The 12190-nt window shown below is 51.8% G+C and overlaps 1 protein-coding gene across 9 annotated transcripts in view; it reads left to right on the top strand.

The window, feature by feature from the left end:
* The window catches only part of LOC136016567 (transmembrane protein 263-like), a 240463-nt gene extending 228273 nt beyond the window's left edge, over nucleotides 1-12190 (top strand). For all 9 annotated transcript variants that reach the window (XM_065683947.1, XM_065683945.1, XM_065683943.1 and 6 more), the window contains one exon: nucleotides 7875-12190. In XM_065683947.1, the coding sequence (XP_065540019.1) occupies nucleotides 7875-8149 (275 nt within the window). In that variant the 3' untranslated portion in view covers nucleotides 8150-12190. The remainder of the gene's footprint in view (nucleotides 1-7874) is intronic.

Genomic DNA, 12190 nt, shown 5'->3' with positions numbered 1-12190 from the left:
TGGCATTGCAAGTACTTGGAAAGCAAGAGGACAAGTTTATATTCCTCCTCCAATTAACGTCTCTTCTTGCAAAGTGGAACAGTTCAACAGCAAGAGTGAAAATGGCATTCAGCTGCTGCTTGGGCCATTTAGTGTGGGTATGTGTGAGGCTGGGGAGTGCCCTTGGGCTGACTCAAGGCTGGTCTGATGCTTTAACCAGTTAGTTATTGGCTGCCCTGGAGCCAGTCTCCCCGAACCCTCTTTTCAGTGTAAGTTTCAACAATACCACCATGTCTTTACAAACAGTTCTGTTCTGGTGACACGATGTTTCCCAGCAAAAAGAGTGGGAAAACTCCCAGCCAACTCTAAGCCTCACACTTGCAGTCAAAGCTTTGCCTGCTTCTCCCTGAAGGCTTAGCTGAGGAAAACAAACCACTCCATATCACTGTTCGTTTACCCTCCTGAACCCTGTCTCTCAGTGCTTCAAGGTAGATGCTTCAGCAGTTAATACTGCTCCTGGGGCATGTGCAAGGAGCAATTAAAGCTTGTTGTGCCAGTGAAGGGCCCTGGGGTGAGCTGGGCTGTGGAGACAGCTGCCCTGTTTTGCTGTGTGCAGCAGCTTCCCGAACAATCCTGATGTAGAGGAAGACAAGTGCATCTCGCTGATTGCAGAGTTAGAGCTTAAAGCTCCAGGGCTAAACTCAACGTGGCATTTCTAGGATTTTTGCTGGTCTTGGGTTTGTAGCGTTCAGAACCTGGGGAGAGCAGGGCTGGGGAGAGCAGAGCTGCTGAGCCTGCGAAGCTATTTCCAACCAGCTGCAGCACGGCATTGATGGCAGGAGAGAAGCATGAGTGCTCAAACACACACTCTGGAGTGCTCTGTGTAACGCTTTGCCTGTGACACTGCAGGGCCTAGATCGTTGATGCTAAAATGACAGAAAGGACATGAATGGCAATTCCATCATCTCAGCCATAAATGCTGTGCCCCACAGGGATCAGCAAAACAGGTCAATGGAGGTGAACCTCCCCCTCTGCTACCCCCTAATGAGGCCACATCTGGAGCACTGTGTTCAGTTCTGGCCTCCTCAGTACAAGAAAGACAAGGAGCTGCTGGACAGTGTCCAGTGGAGGCCACAAGGATGATCAGGGATCTGGAGCATCTCTCTAATGAGGAGAGGCTGCAGGAGCCAGGCCTGTTTAGTCTGGAGAAGAGCAGACTGAGATGGGATCTCATTAATGCAGATCAATATCTCAAAAGTTGGTGCCAGGAGGATGGTGCCAGACACTTTTCAGTGGTGCCCAGCAACAGAACAAGGAGCAATGGCCATAAACTAAACCACAAGGAGTTTCACTTTAACATGAGGAAGGACAGCTTTACATTGAGCGTGGTAGAGCCCTGCTGCCCAGGGGGGTTGTGGAGTCTCCTCCTCCAGAGACATTCAAAACCTGCCTGGATGTGTTCCTGTGTAACCTGCTGTAGGTGGCCCTGCCTTGGCAGTCGGACCAGGTGACCTCCAGAGGTCCCTTACAGCCCTACTGATCCTGTGATTCTGCAGCTGCAGGCAGGAGGCTTGGAAGAAGGCAGCTTTGGCCATCCCATGGAGGAGAGTCCTGCTAGGTGATGTACAGCTAGATGCTGTATGTGCCCAGCAGTCACTGGGCTCTGGTGCTAGGAGTGTATAGCCCAAATGGCAAGTCTCAGCTACAGGATAAACTCGTGTAGCTCCACAGTACACACAATAGCAGGCTGGTGTGCATGGGGAGGGGGCAAGTGTTTCTCTTGCCTTTGTGACTTGTCTGGCAACTGGAAACCTCTCCAGAGATAAATTGGAAGTTGTCATTGGCGTCTCTACTGAGAATGTCAAGAGGAATCTGTCAGCGCCAGTCATGACAATACAAACACAATTTCCTCGTTTAAAGCACCGCACCAACTGTACCTAATTAACCTTCATGACAGTGCGGCAATACAAGGAAATAGGGATCATTAACTTCAGCTTTGCTTTACAGAAGGGGAAGAGAAGCAGCAGCGCCAGCCCGATGTGTTTCAAATTAAGGTAGGCTTGGAAAAATCACAAGGTTAAAAATAACAATAATCCCATTTGGGGTTCTCAGCGCCTTAAGAGCGCACTTGAATCAAGCTTTCAGGTTTCTCTGCAAGAAACATCAGGACTGGAAACTTCTCTCCTGTCCACGCTTTGTTTGTGACTCAACAACCAAGGCTTTTAGAAGATCACACATTCTCAGTCACAGTGGTGCAGAGGTAATAAAGGTCAGAGCGATTTGCTCAGTGGTGCTTAAACATCAGCTGGGCAAGGCTGGGAGCAGATCTGTGTGAGCAGCTGACCCTCCGCCCCTGCCTGGTTTCTCCAGAACACATTTTTGAGGTGGGTGAACCTGCCTAAATCCACCAGTGGTCACTTAATAGCTGCCAGAGGTGTAATTCAGGCTCAGACTGGTGACCTCATCCCTTCCTCTCATGTCTGCAGTGGGCCAGACTGATGACCTTGACTATTTACATTCTGGTCTCTGAGCCAGCCCAGCTCCCTCGCCAGGGGCCCCGCAGGGATGGAAGTATCGTAAAGATGCAGAACCAGTGACACTGGCCCTGGCTTAGGGCTGGTTTAGTAAGTTAGGAGGAAGAAGCAACTTGCACAAGTCCTTTCTAAAGTAGAGTTTTCCCTTCCTCTCGTATCACGTGCAAGCAGAGGCCAAGGGGACGAATAACGCCAGTGCTATTTGAACGGGGCACCAGTGCAGGCTGTTGTTTTGTCTCACCATATAAATACAGAGCAAAGCCCTGAGGAGTCACCACAGCAGCTTTGAGATGCTGTCAGGATCAGATGAGAAGACCTGGGTCTGTCTGGAGCCCCAGTAGGCAGGACCCCTGCTCTGGACAGAAGCCAGCAGGGACTGCAGAGGGCTGGAGGAGGAGAGCCCGTTGTGTGGGGTGCTGACCCCAGCCCAGAGAGCTGGCACTCATACAAGAGTGTGTTTTATTCATCAGTTTTTCTTCTGCTCTAATCTGACTGTTGTGGTTTAACCCCAGCCAGCAGCTAAGTATCCCACAGCCACTCACTCCCTCTAGCTCCCAGTGGGATGGGGAGGGAATCGGTTGTCAGTTATCTCTTTATCATTTGAGATAAGAACAATTTAACAATGGAAATAAAGCAAAATATGAACAACAATAATAATAGTAATAATGAAGAGAGAGAGGAAGGAATAAAACCCAAGGAAAAAAACAAGGGTTTCAGTATACAATTGCTCATGACCCCTGATTGATACCCAAGCACCAGTCGGTGGCTCCCAGCCACCTCCGCCCAGTTTATACACTGGGCATGACGTGCTGTGGTATGGAATATCCCTTTGGCTAGTTCGGGTCAGGTGTCCTGTCTCTGCTCCCTCCTAGCTTCTTGTGCCCCTCCTCACTGGCACAGCATGAGAGACTGAGAGGTCTTTGACTTAGAGTAAGTACCACTAAGCAACAGCTAAGCATCATTGTGTTATCAACATTATTCTCATCCTAAATCCAGAGCACAGCACTGCGCTGGCTACTAGGAAGAAAATTGATTCTATCCCAGCCAAAACTAGGACACTGACAGTGGGTGAAGTGAAGCTGAAGGGACCCTTGAAAAGGCCAGGTCATGGACAGAAAGAAAAAAGAGCTTGGCAGATGGTGAAGAGTTCTTGCGCAGCATGGGCTGCGGCCAGCTTCAGGGTACAGAATTGTTCCCCTGCTCAGGCTGTGTGTCTGTCTCTCTGATTATTTTGTGTATTTCATCTCTGCTGTCTGTCTCACCCTTAATCTGGGCTCCTCTGTGCCAACAAAATGCTTAGCTCACTCCATTGTCTGAAAGACTAATTTGCACTGTAAATCTGATGCTTATCTTACATGACAGCTTACTGTGGGGTTTATTGCAGTCCTGAAGACAAGCTAACCAGGGATGGCTAGAAAGCTTTCAACACATCATCTGGAGTATAGAACAAATCCAGCCTATTTCAGCTTGCTGCCAGGTTAGGATGAACAAGGGGTCATCTCTTGTGTTTAGGGTGACAAGGGGTTTCTCTCTCTCTTAATGTTATTCAGACCTGAGTTTGTTTGGGGGTTTTATGGTACAGCTTCTGTTCTGAGCTGGAGCTGTTGGGATGCTTCTGGAACAGCCTCACAGCTCCCTGGGGCCAGCTCCTGCATCCCTCCTCCCTGCTACCTATGGGGTTTTCAGGACCACAGGAGTAGCTCAGACCTGGTACAAGCAGTGTGCGAGCACTGGTGCTCCAATGCACTGCGGCTTCATTGTCTCTGCCTGGCTTAATCAGGAAGAACCTTTGTCCTTGTCTTTCTTCATTAGTATTTCCTGACACTTTCTCCAATATGTTTTAGCTCTTTGCTGGCAGAGGAACGTGCCCCTCAATTGCATCTTCAGTTGCCTCCTTCTCTGTGGTCCCTGGGCTATCCACCTGCATGCATTCATCGTGGAAGAGATTTTCACACTACTTGTGTTCAAATAACCGGGCAGCTCCAGAGGCCTAAATCCTCTTACAGAGGTAGATAACTCTACCTGGAAACCCCCCTTTGATATCTCCACCCACTGCCATTTCCATACAGGTAGCCTCAGGTGCATGTGTACCTGGGGAGAGACAGAAGGATTACTGCTGCTTTGATACAGCTCTTGGTTCTGCAGCGGAGCACACCACTAGTTGTTTAATGCCCAGAGCTCCTGCATTGCAGTCCTCTGGGATGCAAAGGATCCTGCTTCCCCTGAGGGGGGAATGGAAAAACAAGACCTGCCATCCTGGGAGGCTGGTGTTTGTTCTGAGGACCAGCCTGATTTTCACTGAGCCCTGCTCTACAGTTGAATGGATTTCTGGATGCCTCTGTTCTTCCCACCCTCGGTCTCAAAACAGAACACAAAATGCTGTATTGGATAAGCTGTGTGCAGCAGTTGGAAGGCTGGCAACTGAACTGGAAATGGAGCCAAGAGGTCTCAGGAGCACTGAGGGAAAGGAGAAAAAGAAATACCCAGTGAAATTGTTGAGGAATAGGCAAGCGATACATTGTGTACTGGATAGAAATAGTGTCTGCCTAGGCTGCCTCAGAAACTCTGTATGACAAAAATACCTGTGAAAGGATCGTGACACCACCTGATTCAGGCTCATGCCTTGTCTAGGTTAGGCTACTGTATACAGCTTCCTCTGAAGAAGCCCCCCTCTTTCCTGGCTAGCAACACAGTCAGAGGAATCAGAACAGTGTGGGTTGAAGGGACCTTAAAGCTCATCCAGTTCCAGCCCCTGCCACGGGCAGGGACACCTTCCACTAGAGCAGCTCGCTCTGAGCCCCATCCAGCCTGGCCTTGAACGCTGCAGGGATGGGGCAGCCACAGCTTCTCTGGGCACCCTGTGCCAGCGCCTCAGCACCTTTGTAGTGAAGATTTTCTTCCTAAGCTCTGATCTAAATGTACCCTGTTTCAGTTTAAAGCCATTCCCCCTTGTCCTGTCTCTACATGCCCTTGTAAAAAGCCCCTCTCCAGATTTCCTGTAGGCCCCCTTTAGGTATTTGAAGACTCTTGTAAGAGTCTCCCCGGAGCCTTCTCTTTTTCAGGCTGAACAACCCCAACTCCCCCAGCCTGTCTCCGTAGCAGAAGTGCTCCAGCCCTTAGAGCATCCTTGTGGCCTCCTCTGGGCTCACTCCATCAGATCCGTGTCCCTCTTCTGTTGGGGGCCCCAGGTCTGAATCAAATCACCTTACTTAAACCTCTCCATTAAGTGCCTGGAAGGAAGCAGGTTGAATCTGAAGACATCTTCATTTGTCTCCTAAGATGCCTGGAAATTCCTCCTTTCCAACAGGTAACACGGTGCAGTCTGAGAGCCCCTGGTGTGAGTAGCTGGCCTCCCGTCTGCCCCAGCGCTTGTAGCACAGGCAGCAGCTCTGGCAAGGTCAGGTTGTCCCTCCAGCCATGTGCATCCAGCACCCCAGGGCAGCTGGTGCTTCCAAGGATAAAATCCATGCCCTGCTGCTGCTGCTGTGTGTTTTCTGTCAGACTTGTGTTTGGTTTGTTTAACAAAAAGGAACAGAAAAGCACGAAAAAAGCTTGTTTTCCAGCAGCACTTAGAGACCCTACTGTGTTGTGTGACACGCGGACAACGGGGAGATGGTCTCTGCGCCGAAGGATTCAGAGGATAGCTTGGCAGAAGTACACAGAATAACAGATGTGGTGAAGGCACGGCGTGAGATGAGTTAGTAACAGTAAGAGGAAGATGTTTGCTTAGACTGACTAGGTCTGACATCTCCATCAGCCAGGGTGTGTAGTGTGCGAAGGCCCTGCAACTAGATGAGCAGTTGGGCCAGCCTCGCGGCACTCCCAAGGTCTCTGCTTGCTGGCAAAGCAAATCCACTGCCGACATCAGTGTTGGCTCTAATCTGTTTGGAAATGGCAGTGGGTGGAGATATCAAAGGGGGGTTTCCAGGTAGAGTTTTCTGCTGCCTGGAATATTATTAACAGTCAAGGAAGGAAGCTGCTGATGGGCTGGATAAGCAAAGGGCTTTCTTCTCGGGGAGCTTTAGAAAGGGGGTCAGGGGAGCTGAGAATGTGGTGGAAGGGCTGGGATCTCTGCACTACCTGTGCAGTGCATCCTGGCTCCTTCCTTGGGGCGCTGCTCTGAGGCAATGGCTGGTGGTGGCAGGGTCCCTGTCCTGGGCTCTCTGCAGGGGCGTGGCTGTTCTGTCTCTTTGTGCAGGCTTTCATAAAGCCATTTCCATTCCTGTCCTTTCCCCACTTGCCAGGAAATGGGTTGTGGATTTAGCAGGGGGCTAAAGCCCTCTTGCTGCATCAGCACTGTGCAGTCCCTCTTCTGAGTAGGTAATGGGCTAGAAGGGCTGCTGCTGCTGCTCCAGGGATCCTGTATTCCCAGCTGGTGCTTGCTTTTCTCCCTGCCAGGATTGCTTTGTTGTGTTTTTGCAGTTATTAGTAACTCGTCTCGTGTGCAGCACTGGCGGTGAATCAGGACTCAGAGAATCCAGAATATCTCACCCCACAAAAAGAGCAGCTCTTCCTTTGCTGCCTGCATGCAAAGAGGGAGGACTGGGTGGAGGCCAGCGCGAGAGCTGTCAGGTCTGAATCCCCTGAGCAGCAGCTCGAAGCCAGCCCTTCCCCAAGAAGTGGTGAGCTGTGAACGTTGTGTCTGCAGTGCTGTGGGGTGGTGCGGTGGCAGCTTGGTGGGTATGTCGTGCTGGCCTTGATCCAGTTGGCACAGGTAAACCAGCAGTGACATGGTGTAGCAACTTTAAGCACTGTCTTAACACTATTAAATACGTAGCTGAGATCTCCAGAGGGCTTGTACAACCTGAGGTGATGCTTGTGTCACTGTATCTTTACTGCAGTGTGCTATCTGTGCTAGCTCAATTACAGTTCTCACAAATAGGTCTGCACTGTGCCTTAGTCCCTCATCTGCCATTAGCACAGACCTGTCTCCAAACAGATGCTTCTGAGGACCTGCAGGCCAGGCAAACATCAGATGTTGCTGTGTGCAGTGTGCCTCCTGTGCTGGTGTTCATCTTTGATTTACTGGCGTTGGCCAACACACAGGGGAGGGGAATTACATCTCCTGTTAGTGAGATTTGATTTGCATTGCAGCACTGAGGCTTGCATGTTTGGGGCTGTAACTGAGCCACCTTCTTCCGTTCTCTGTCACGTGGGCAATCCTGCTCCCACTCCCTACCTTCCCAAAGTCCATGCTGTAGTTTGGGATCACCTCGGTTCCTCCTTCAGGTACTGAGGCATCAGGAGCTGCAAGGCGCTGCGCACACATGGTGGACAGCCCTCCTGGGCTGGAAGCAGTGTCCAGGGAGAAGGTCTCTGGTATGGACGCTACTGACTTCCCCTTTCCCTGTCTCCCTGCAGATGCCAGCAAGGACCACCCGCAGCAGCAGGCAGGGGTGATCTGGAGAGTGACGGGCGGCCTGTTCAGTATCACCCGGGGAGCCGTGGGCGCCACGCTGGGAGGAGTTGCCTGGGTGGGCAGCAAGAGCCTGGAGCTCACCAAGACAGCCGTGACCAGCGTCCCCGCCGCTGGCGTCGGACTGGTGAAGGGCAGCGTCTCGGCGGTGACCGGCGGCGTCGGCGCGGTCGCCAGCAAAGTCCCGTTCACCGCAAAGAAGAAGGACAAGGCTGACTAAGCCCCATCGCGGCTCCCTGCGGGAAGATCGACCTGCCCATACTGTCCCCCTACACAGCACCTCTTTGAGTTGGAACCAGCCGCTTCAGGGAGGGTCAAGCACCCGAGCAGACTCCGGCTGCAGCCTGCTCAGCGCCGCCTGCCTGGCTCAGAGCTCACAGAGCCGCTGTCAATGCCTTTCACTCCCATCACCTACTGGGAACCATCTTTACTCTGAGGGCTTTAAAGGCGCCGTTGTCTCTGTCTTGCAGTTTCCTTCCTCCCTCCTTGTTCTTGTAAGCACAGAGGGGTGGGAGCGGGTGTCAGGCTCCATCTGCCTGGAGATGGGGGAAGTAACAGAGGAGGGGGAGGAACTGTGCCTGGCTTGAAGTGTGGGCTGTGTAGTCACATTCAGCTTCAGCTGGGAGGACATCCTCTGAAACACCCCTTCCCTTGGCTCTGGGGGGTGTGTTTTGGGGATCTGCCTGGCAGAGAACCATAGAAGAAAGTTCCATTGACACAAAGGAGAGATACTGTGAAGAGAGGGAAACTTCCCTCCTGCCCTGCACCTCTTACCTGTTCTTTGCAGGGCCCATCCCACAAGCTGCACCCAGTCACTTACTCCCTGGCTGAATTGCGCCCTTCAGAGAAGGAACCCTCAAGCTCAGCGGAGCAGCTCCAGGGATCATGGCTCACAGGAGTATGATATGTCCCAGACCATCAACTTCTGCATAGATTTTATTGGTGAGAGGCAGTAGGGTGAAAGCTGCTGTATGTTCCCATTGAGAAAGGAGCTGACAGTGGCATCTGCCAGGCCCCTGTGATGTTGCAGTGCAGGTGGTGATGCTCCACAGAGCTACCAACCGGGCCTTTGGGTTTGACCCTTGAAGTCTCCTTGCAGTGTCTCCACCTGCAACAGGGGTATTTGGGCTCTAGGCCACACTCTCCCTCCACAGACATCGCTAGGAACCATGAGCAAGCATGTTCCCAAACACCACCCAAATTCTGCTGCAGCGAGGGATGGGAGGCTGAGAGCGTTGCTCTCCCCATCACTCAGCACCTCGGGAGCAGTGGCCTGGGTTTGAGAGGGCTGCACCATGTTGGAGGATGCTCCAGCAGCATCCAGCCTGCACAGGGCACCAGCAGCTCCTCCACACACTGCTCCTGGGGCTCCAGCCTGGCTCCTCTGAATGACCATGTTGCACCAGATGCCCCCCAACACTCATAGTGCTGCAGAAACCCAGACACCTGCATCCCTCTGCGGCTCACAGCCATCCTCAGCCTGGCCTGTGATGCTCATCACACACACGTGCACACACACATTCACTCACTCCAAGGTCCCCTGTAATTCTCGGGATGAGGAAAGCCACAGGCTCCACCATTAACTCCTCTCCTGGCTTTGGCAGGTGATGAGCCTAGGTGTTAGGTGTTGGATGCACAGGCGAGTGAAGTGCTGTATTTTATATATATGCATCTGTGTTAATGCGTGTGTCAGTCCACAGGCATCTCTTCAGCCAGGGTAACAAAACAGAGGAGTTTCCATTGTCATCTTAGGCACTTCCATACAGTTTTTCTATAGGGTCCTGGTCAAAATAGAAGGCATATTTTAGAGGACATTTCCTCCTCTGTTGCCCAAGAGCGTAGTTTATTGAAACCAAAGGAATGTGAAGAATCCCCTTGCCCCTGTCTGTGCGGTTTGTTTGCTTTCTGCCCTGTGTTCTGGATATTGAAGCCAACTTCCTTGATTTTCATTTCCCGTTGGAGGTCATTGTGCTTCCTGGCTGCTCTCTTGTGCTTAGGACTCAGACATCAGGGAATATTGAAGTACACTGCCCCCCCTCACCATTTTTGCTGAGTGTTCTTGGGCTTGTGAAGCAGTTTTCATTCTGACCTTTATTAAATCCACATTTCAGGCCTGACGTAAGTCACTGTGTCCTGTGCTGGTGTTAGTTTCTCTCCGTACCCTTTGCTGGGTAGTCCCTACTGTTAGCAGTGGAAAGAAGTTGCTGATCTCCTCCGTGTGTGACTCTTGCTAGCGTGAGCGTGGTTTAACCTACATCTTTGTTCCTGAAGAGGAAACAGCATTTGCCATGTGTGTGCGTTTCCTCGCTTTGTCTCTTTTGTTCTGGTGAAGGCCAAGTTGACCCAGACGTGTTGGGTTTGTCTCTGAAGGCAGCAGCCTCACAGAAGGATCAGGCCTTGATGTGTGCCTGCGCTTTGTGGGATGCTCGTGGCAGCTGGCAAGGCCAGAAGAAGTCTTGTCTGTGCTTCCTTTGTCTCGAATGCCCTGTAGACCAGGAGCACGGTTTGCTGTGTTTGCATCTCTGCTCGCTGCTCCTCCTGAGCACATCTCATTTCTTATTCCAGATCACAGGCTGCTCCTGAAGCGAGCTCTAACCCCAGAGCTAGAAGCTGCTTGTGTGTAACTAGCTGTGCTGTCACCAACCCTCTTAGAAAGACAGTTCCTTACCAATTAGGACAGAAGACAGTTTTCTTCCTGACTGCCTCCCCCAGGCCTTGGACACAAGATAGTATCTGAGGGGCTTTACTTCACCAGCCACCCCTGGGCGGGTGATGGGAAGCTCATAGAACCATAGAATGATTTGGGTTGGAAGGGACTTTAAAGCTCACCCAGTTCTAACCCTCTGCTATGGGCAGGACACCTCACACTAGACCAGGTTGCTCCAAGCCCCATCCAACCTGGCCTTGAACGCTCATGCTTTTGGATAACCAGTATCCCACATAGGCTCCTGCTGGGGGAGGCAATACATCCTTCCCAAGCTGTTGTCTGCAGGCACTGTGTGTGCAGAGCGGGCATGGCAAATGGGATAAAGGTGCATTAAGGAAGGCCATAGAGGTCCTGAGGGTTTCCCATCTTTTTGTGTCAGCTCTTCTGTGCATCCTTGCAGTAAATGGAGTGCAGCTCTCCACTTGTCTGGAACTAAAGGCCGTTAGTACAAGGAGGATCACCAGGTTTCAGGTGAGAATGGGATGAGGAGGGACTGCTGACAGGAGGCGAGGAGTGGGAGAGCAAGAAAAGGGGGAGTGGAGGGAATTCGTTTCTTAGGACAGGATCTGTGTCAGAGGATGAACACAGCAGAGTTTGTCCTAGGGAAGAGTACAGAAAGGGAAGTGGGGTTTGGGGAGGGGGGTGCTGCTCCATGCCCAGCTGGTGTCCTGCTTCCATAGTAGTGTTGATTGCTGGGGGTTTCCATTTGGATAGATCAGTGTGCCCAGCGGATGGTCCAAGCGCCAGGTCAGCTCCCTCCTCACCACATCTCCCCCGGCTTTTGTCATGATCATCCCATGGTGGGGCTGGGTCTTCCCCATGGTGGAGGTGGGATGTGGCCCTACCCTTAGCCCTGTGCCCTGCCGTGGCCGGACATTCCCCATGCCCAAGGATCATGCCCTGGATGAGAGGAGAGCCCACGGGCACATCCTCTCGTCCCTTTACTCATGTCATTATTCCGCACTTTCTTTTTAATCCCTCCCCTCGCTTTCTGTCCTGCCCCTGGATGGAGCTCTCCAAAGCTCTCGCCCAGACCCTCGTTACACATCCTCACTCATGTTGGCTGGGAGGGCAGAGCCGCATCTGTCCCCTGCAGCTCCTTTGGCTGGGAGAGAAGTACAGGTCTTCCACCCCTCTCCATCCCCTTGTGATGTGTGTGTGGAAAATCTTAACCCACTTCATTTCCTCTGGGTTCCCCCGTTGGCTCTCGTCCCTGTGGGTGGGTCATTTCTGTGTCTCCATTGCAAACCCATCCTTGTAAAAACAACAGCGTGAGTGGAACATGGAGATGGCTACAGAGCTGCTGGGACAGATGCCAGAGCCCAGCTCTGCTTCTCTGGGAGCCAAGGAGCCCTTTGGCAACCCAGATCCATCACTGCGGCCACGCAGTCCTGTGCACGGCGCTGGGCTCCGGAGAACACTCATGTTCTTTATCGTTTCATCGTCTGTAATTGGTTTCCTACTGAATTTGTTTGCTTGGTTTGTTTTGCAGTGTGTTCCTGGGAATATTCTGCATCTCTGTATTTTAATTACAGTAAAATTTGAGGATAAAAA

This window comes from Lathamus discolor, chromosome 6 (genome assembly GCF_037157495.1).
Source record: "Lathamus discolor isolate bLatDis1 chromosome 6, bLatDis1.hap1, whole genome shotgun sequence".
NCBI classification, from domain to species: Eukaryota; Metazoa; Chordata; class Aves; order Psittaciformes; family Psittacidae; genus Lathamus; species Lathamus discolor.
The sequence above is the reverse complement of the archived record's forward strand: the minus strand, read 5'-3'. Positions and strand labels throughout refer to the sequence as shown.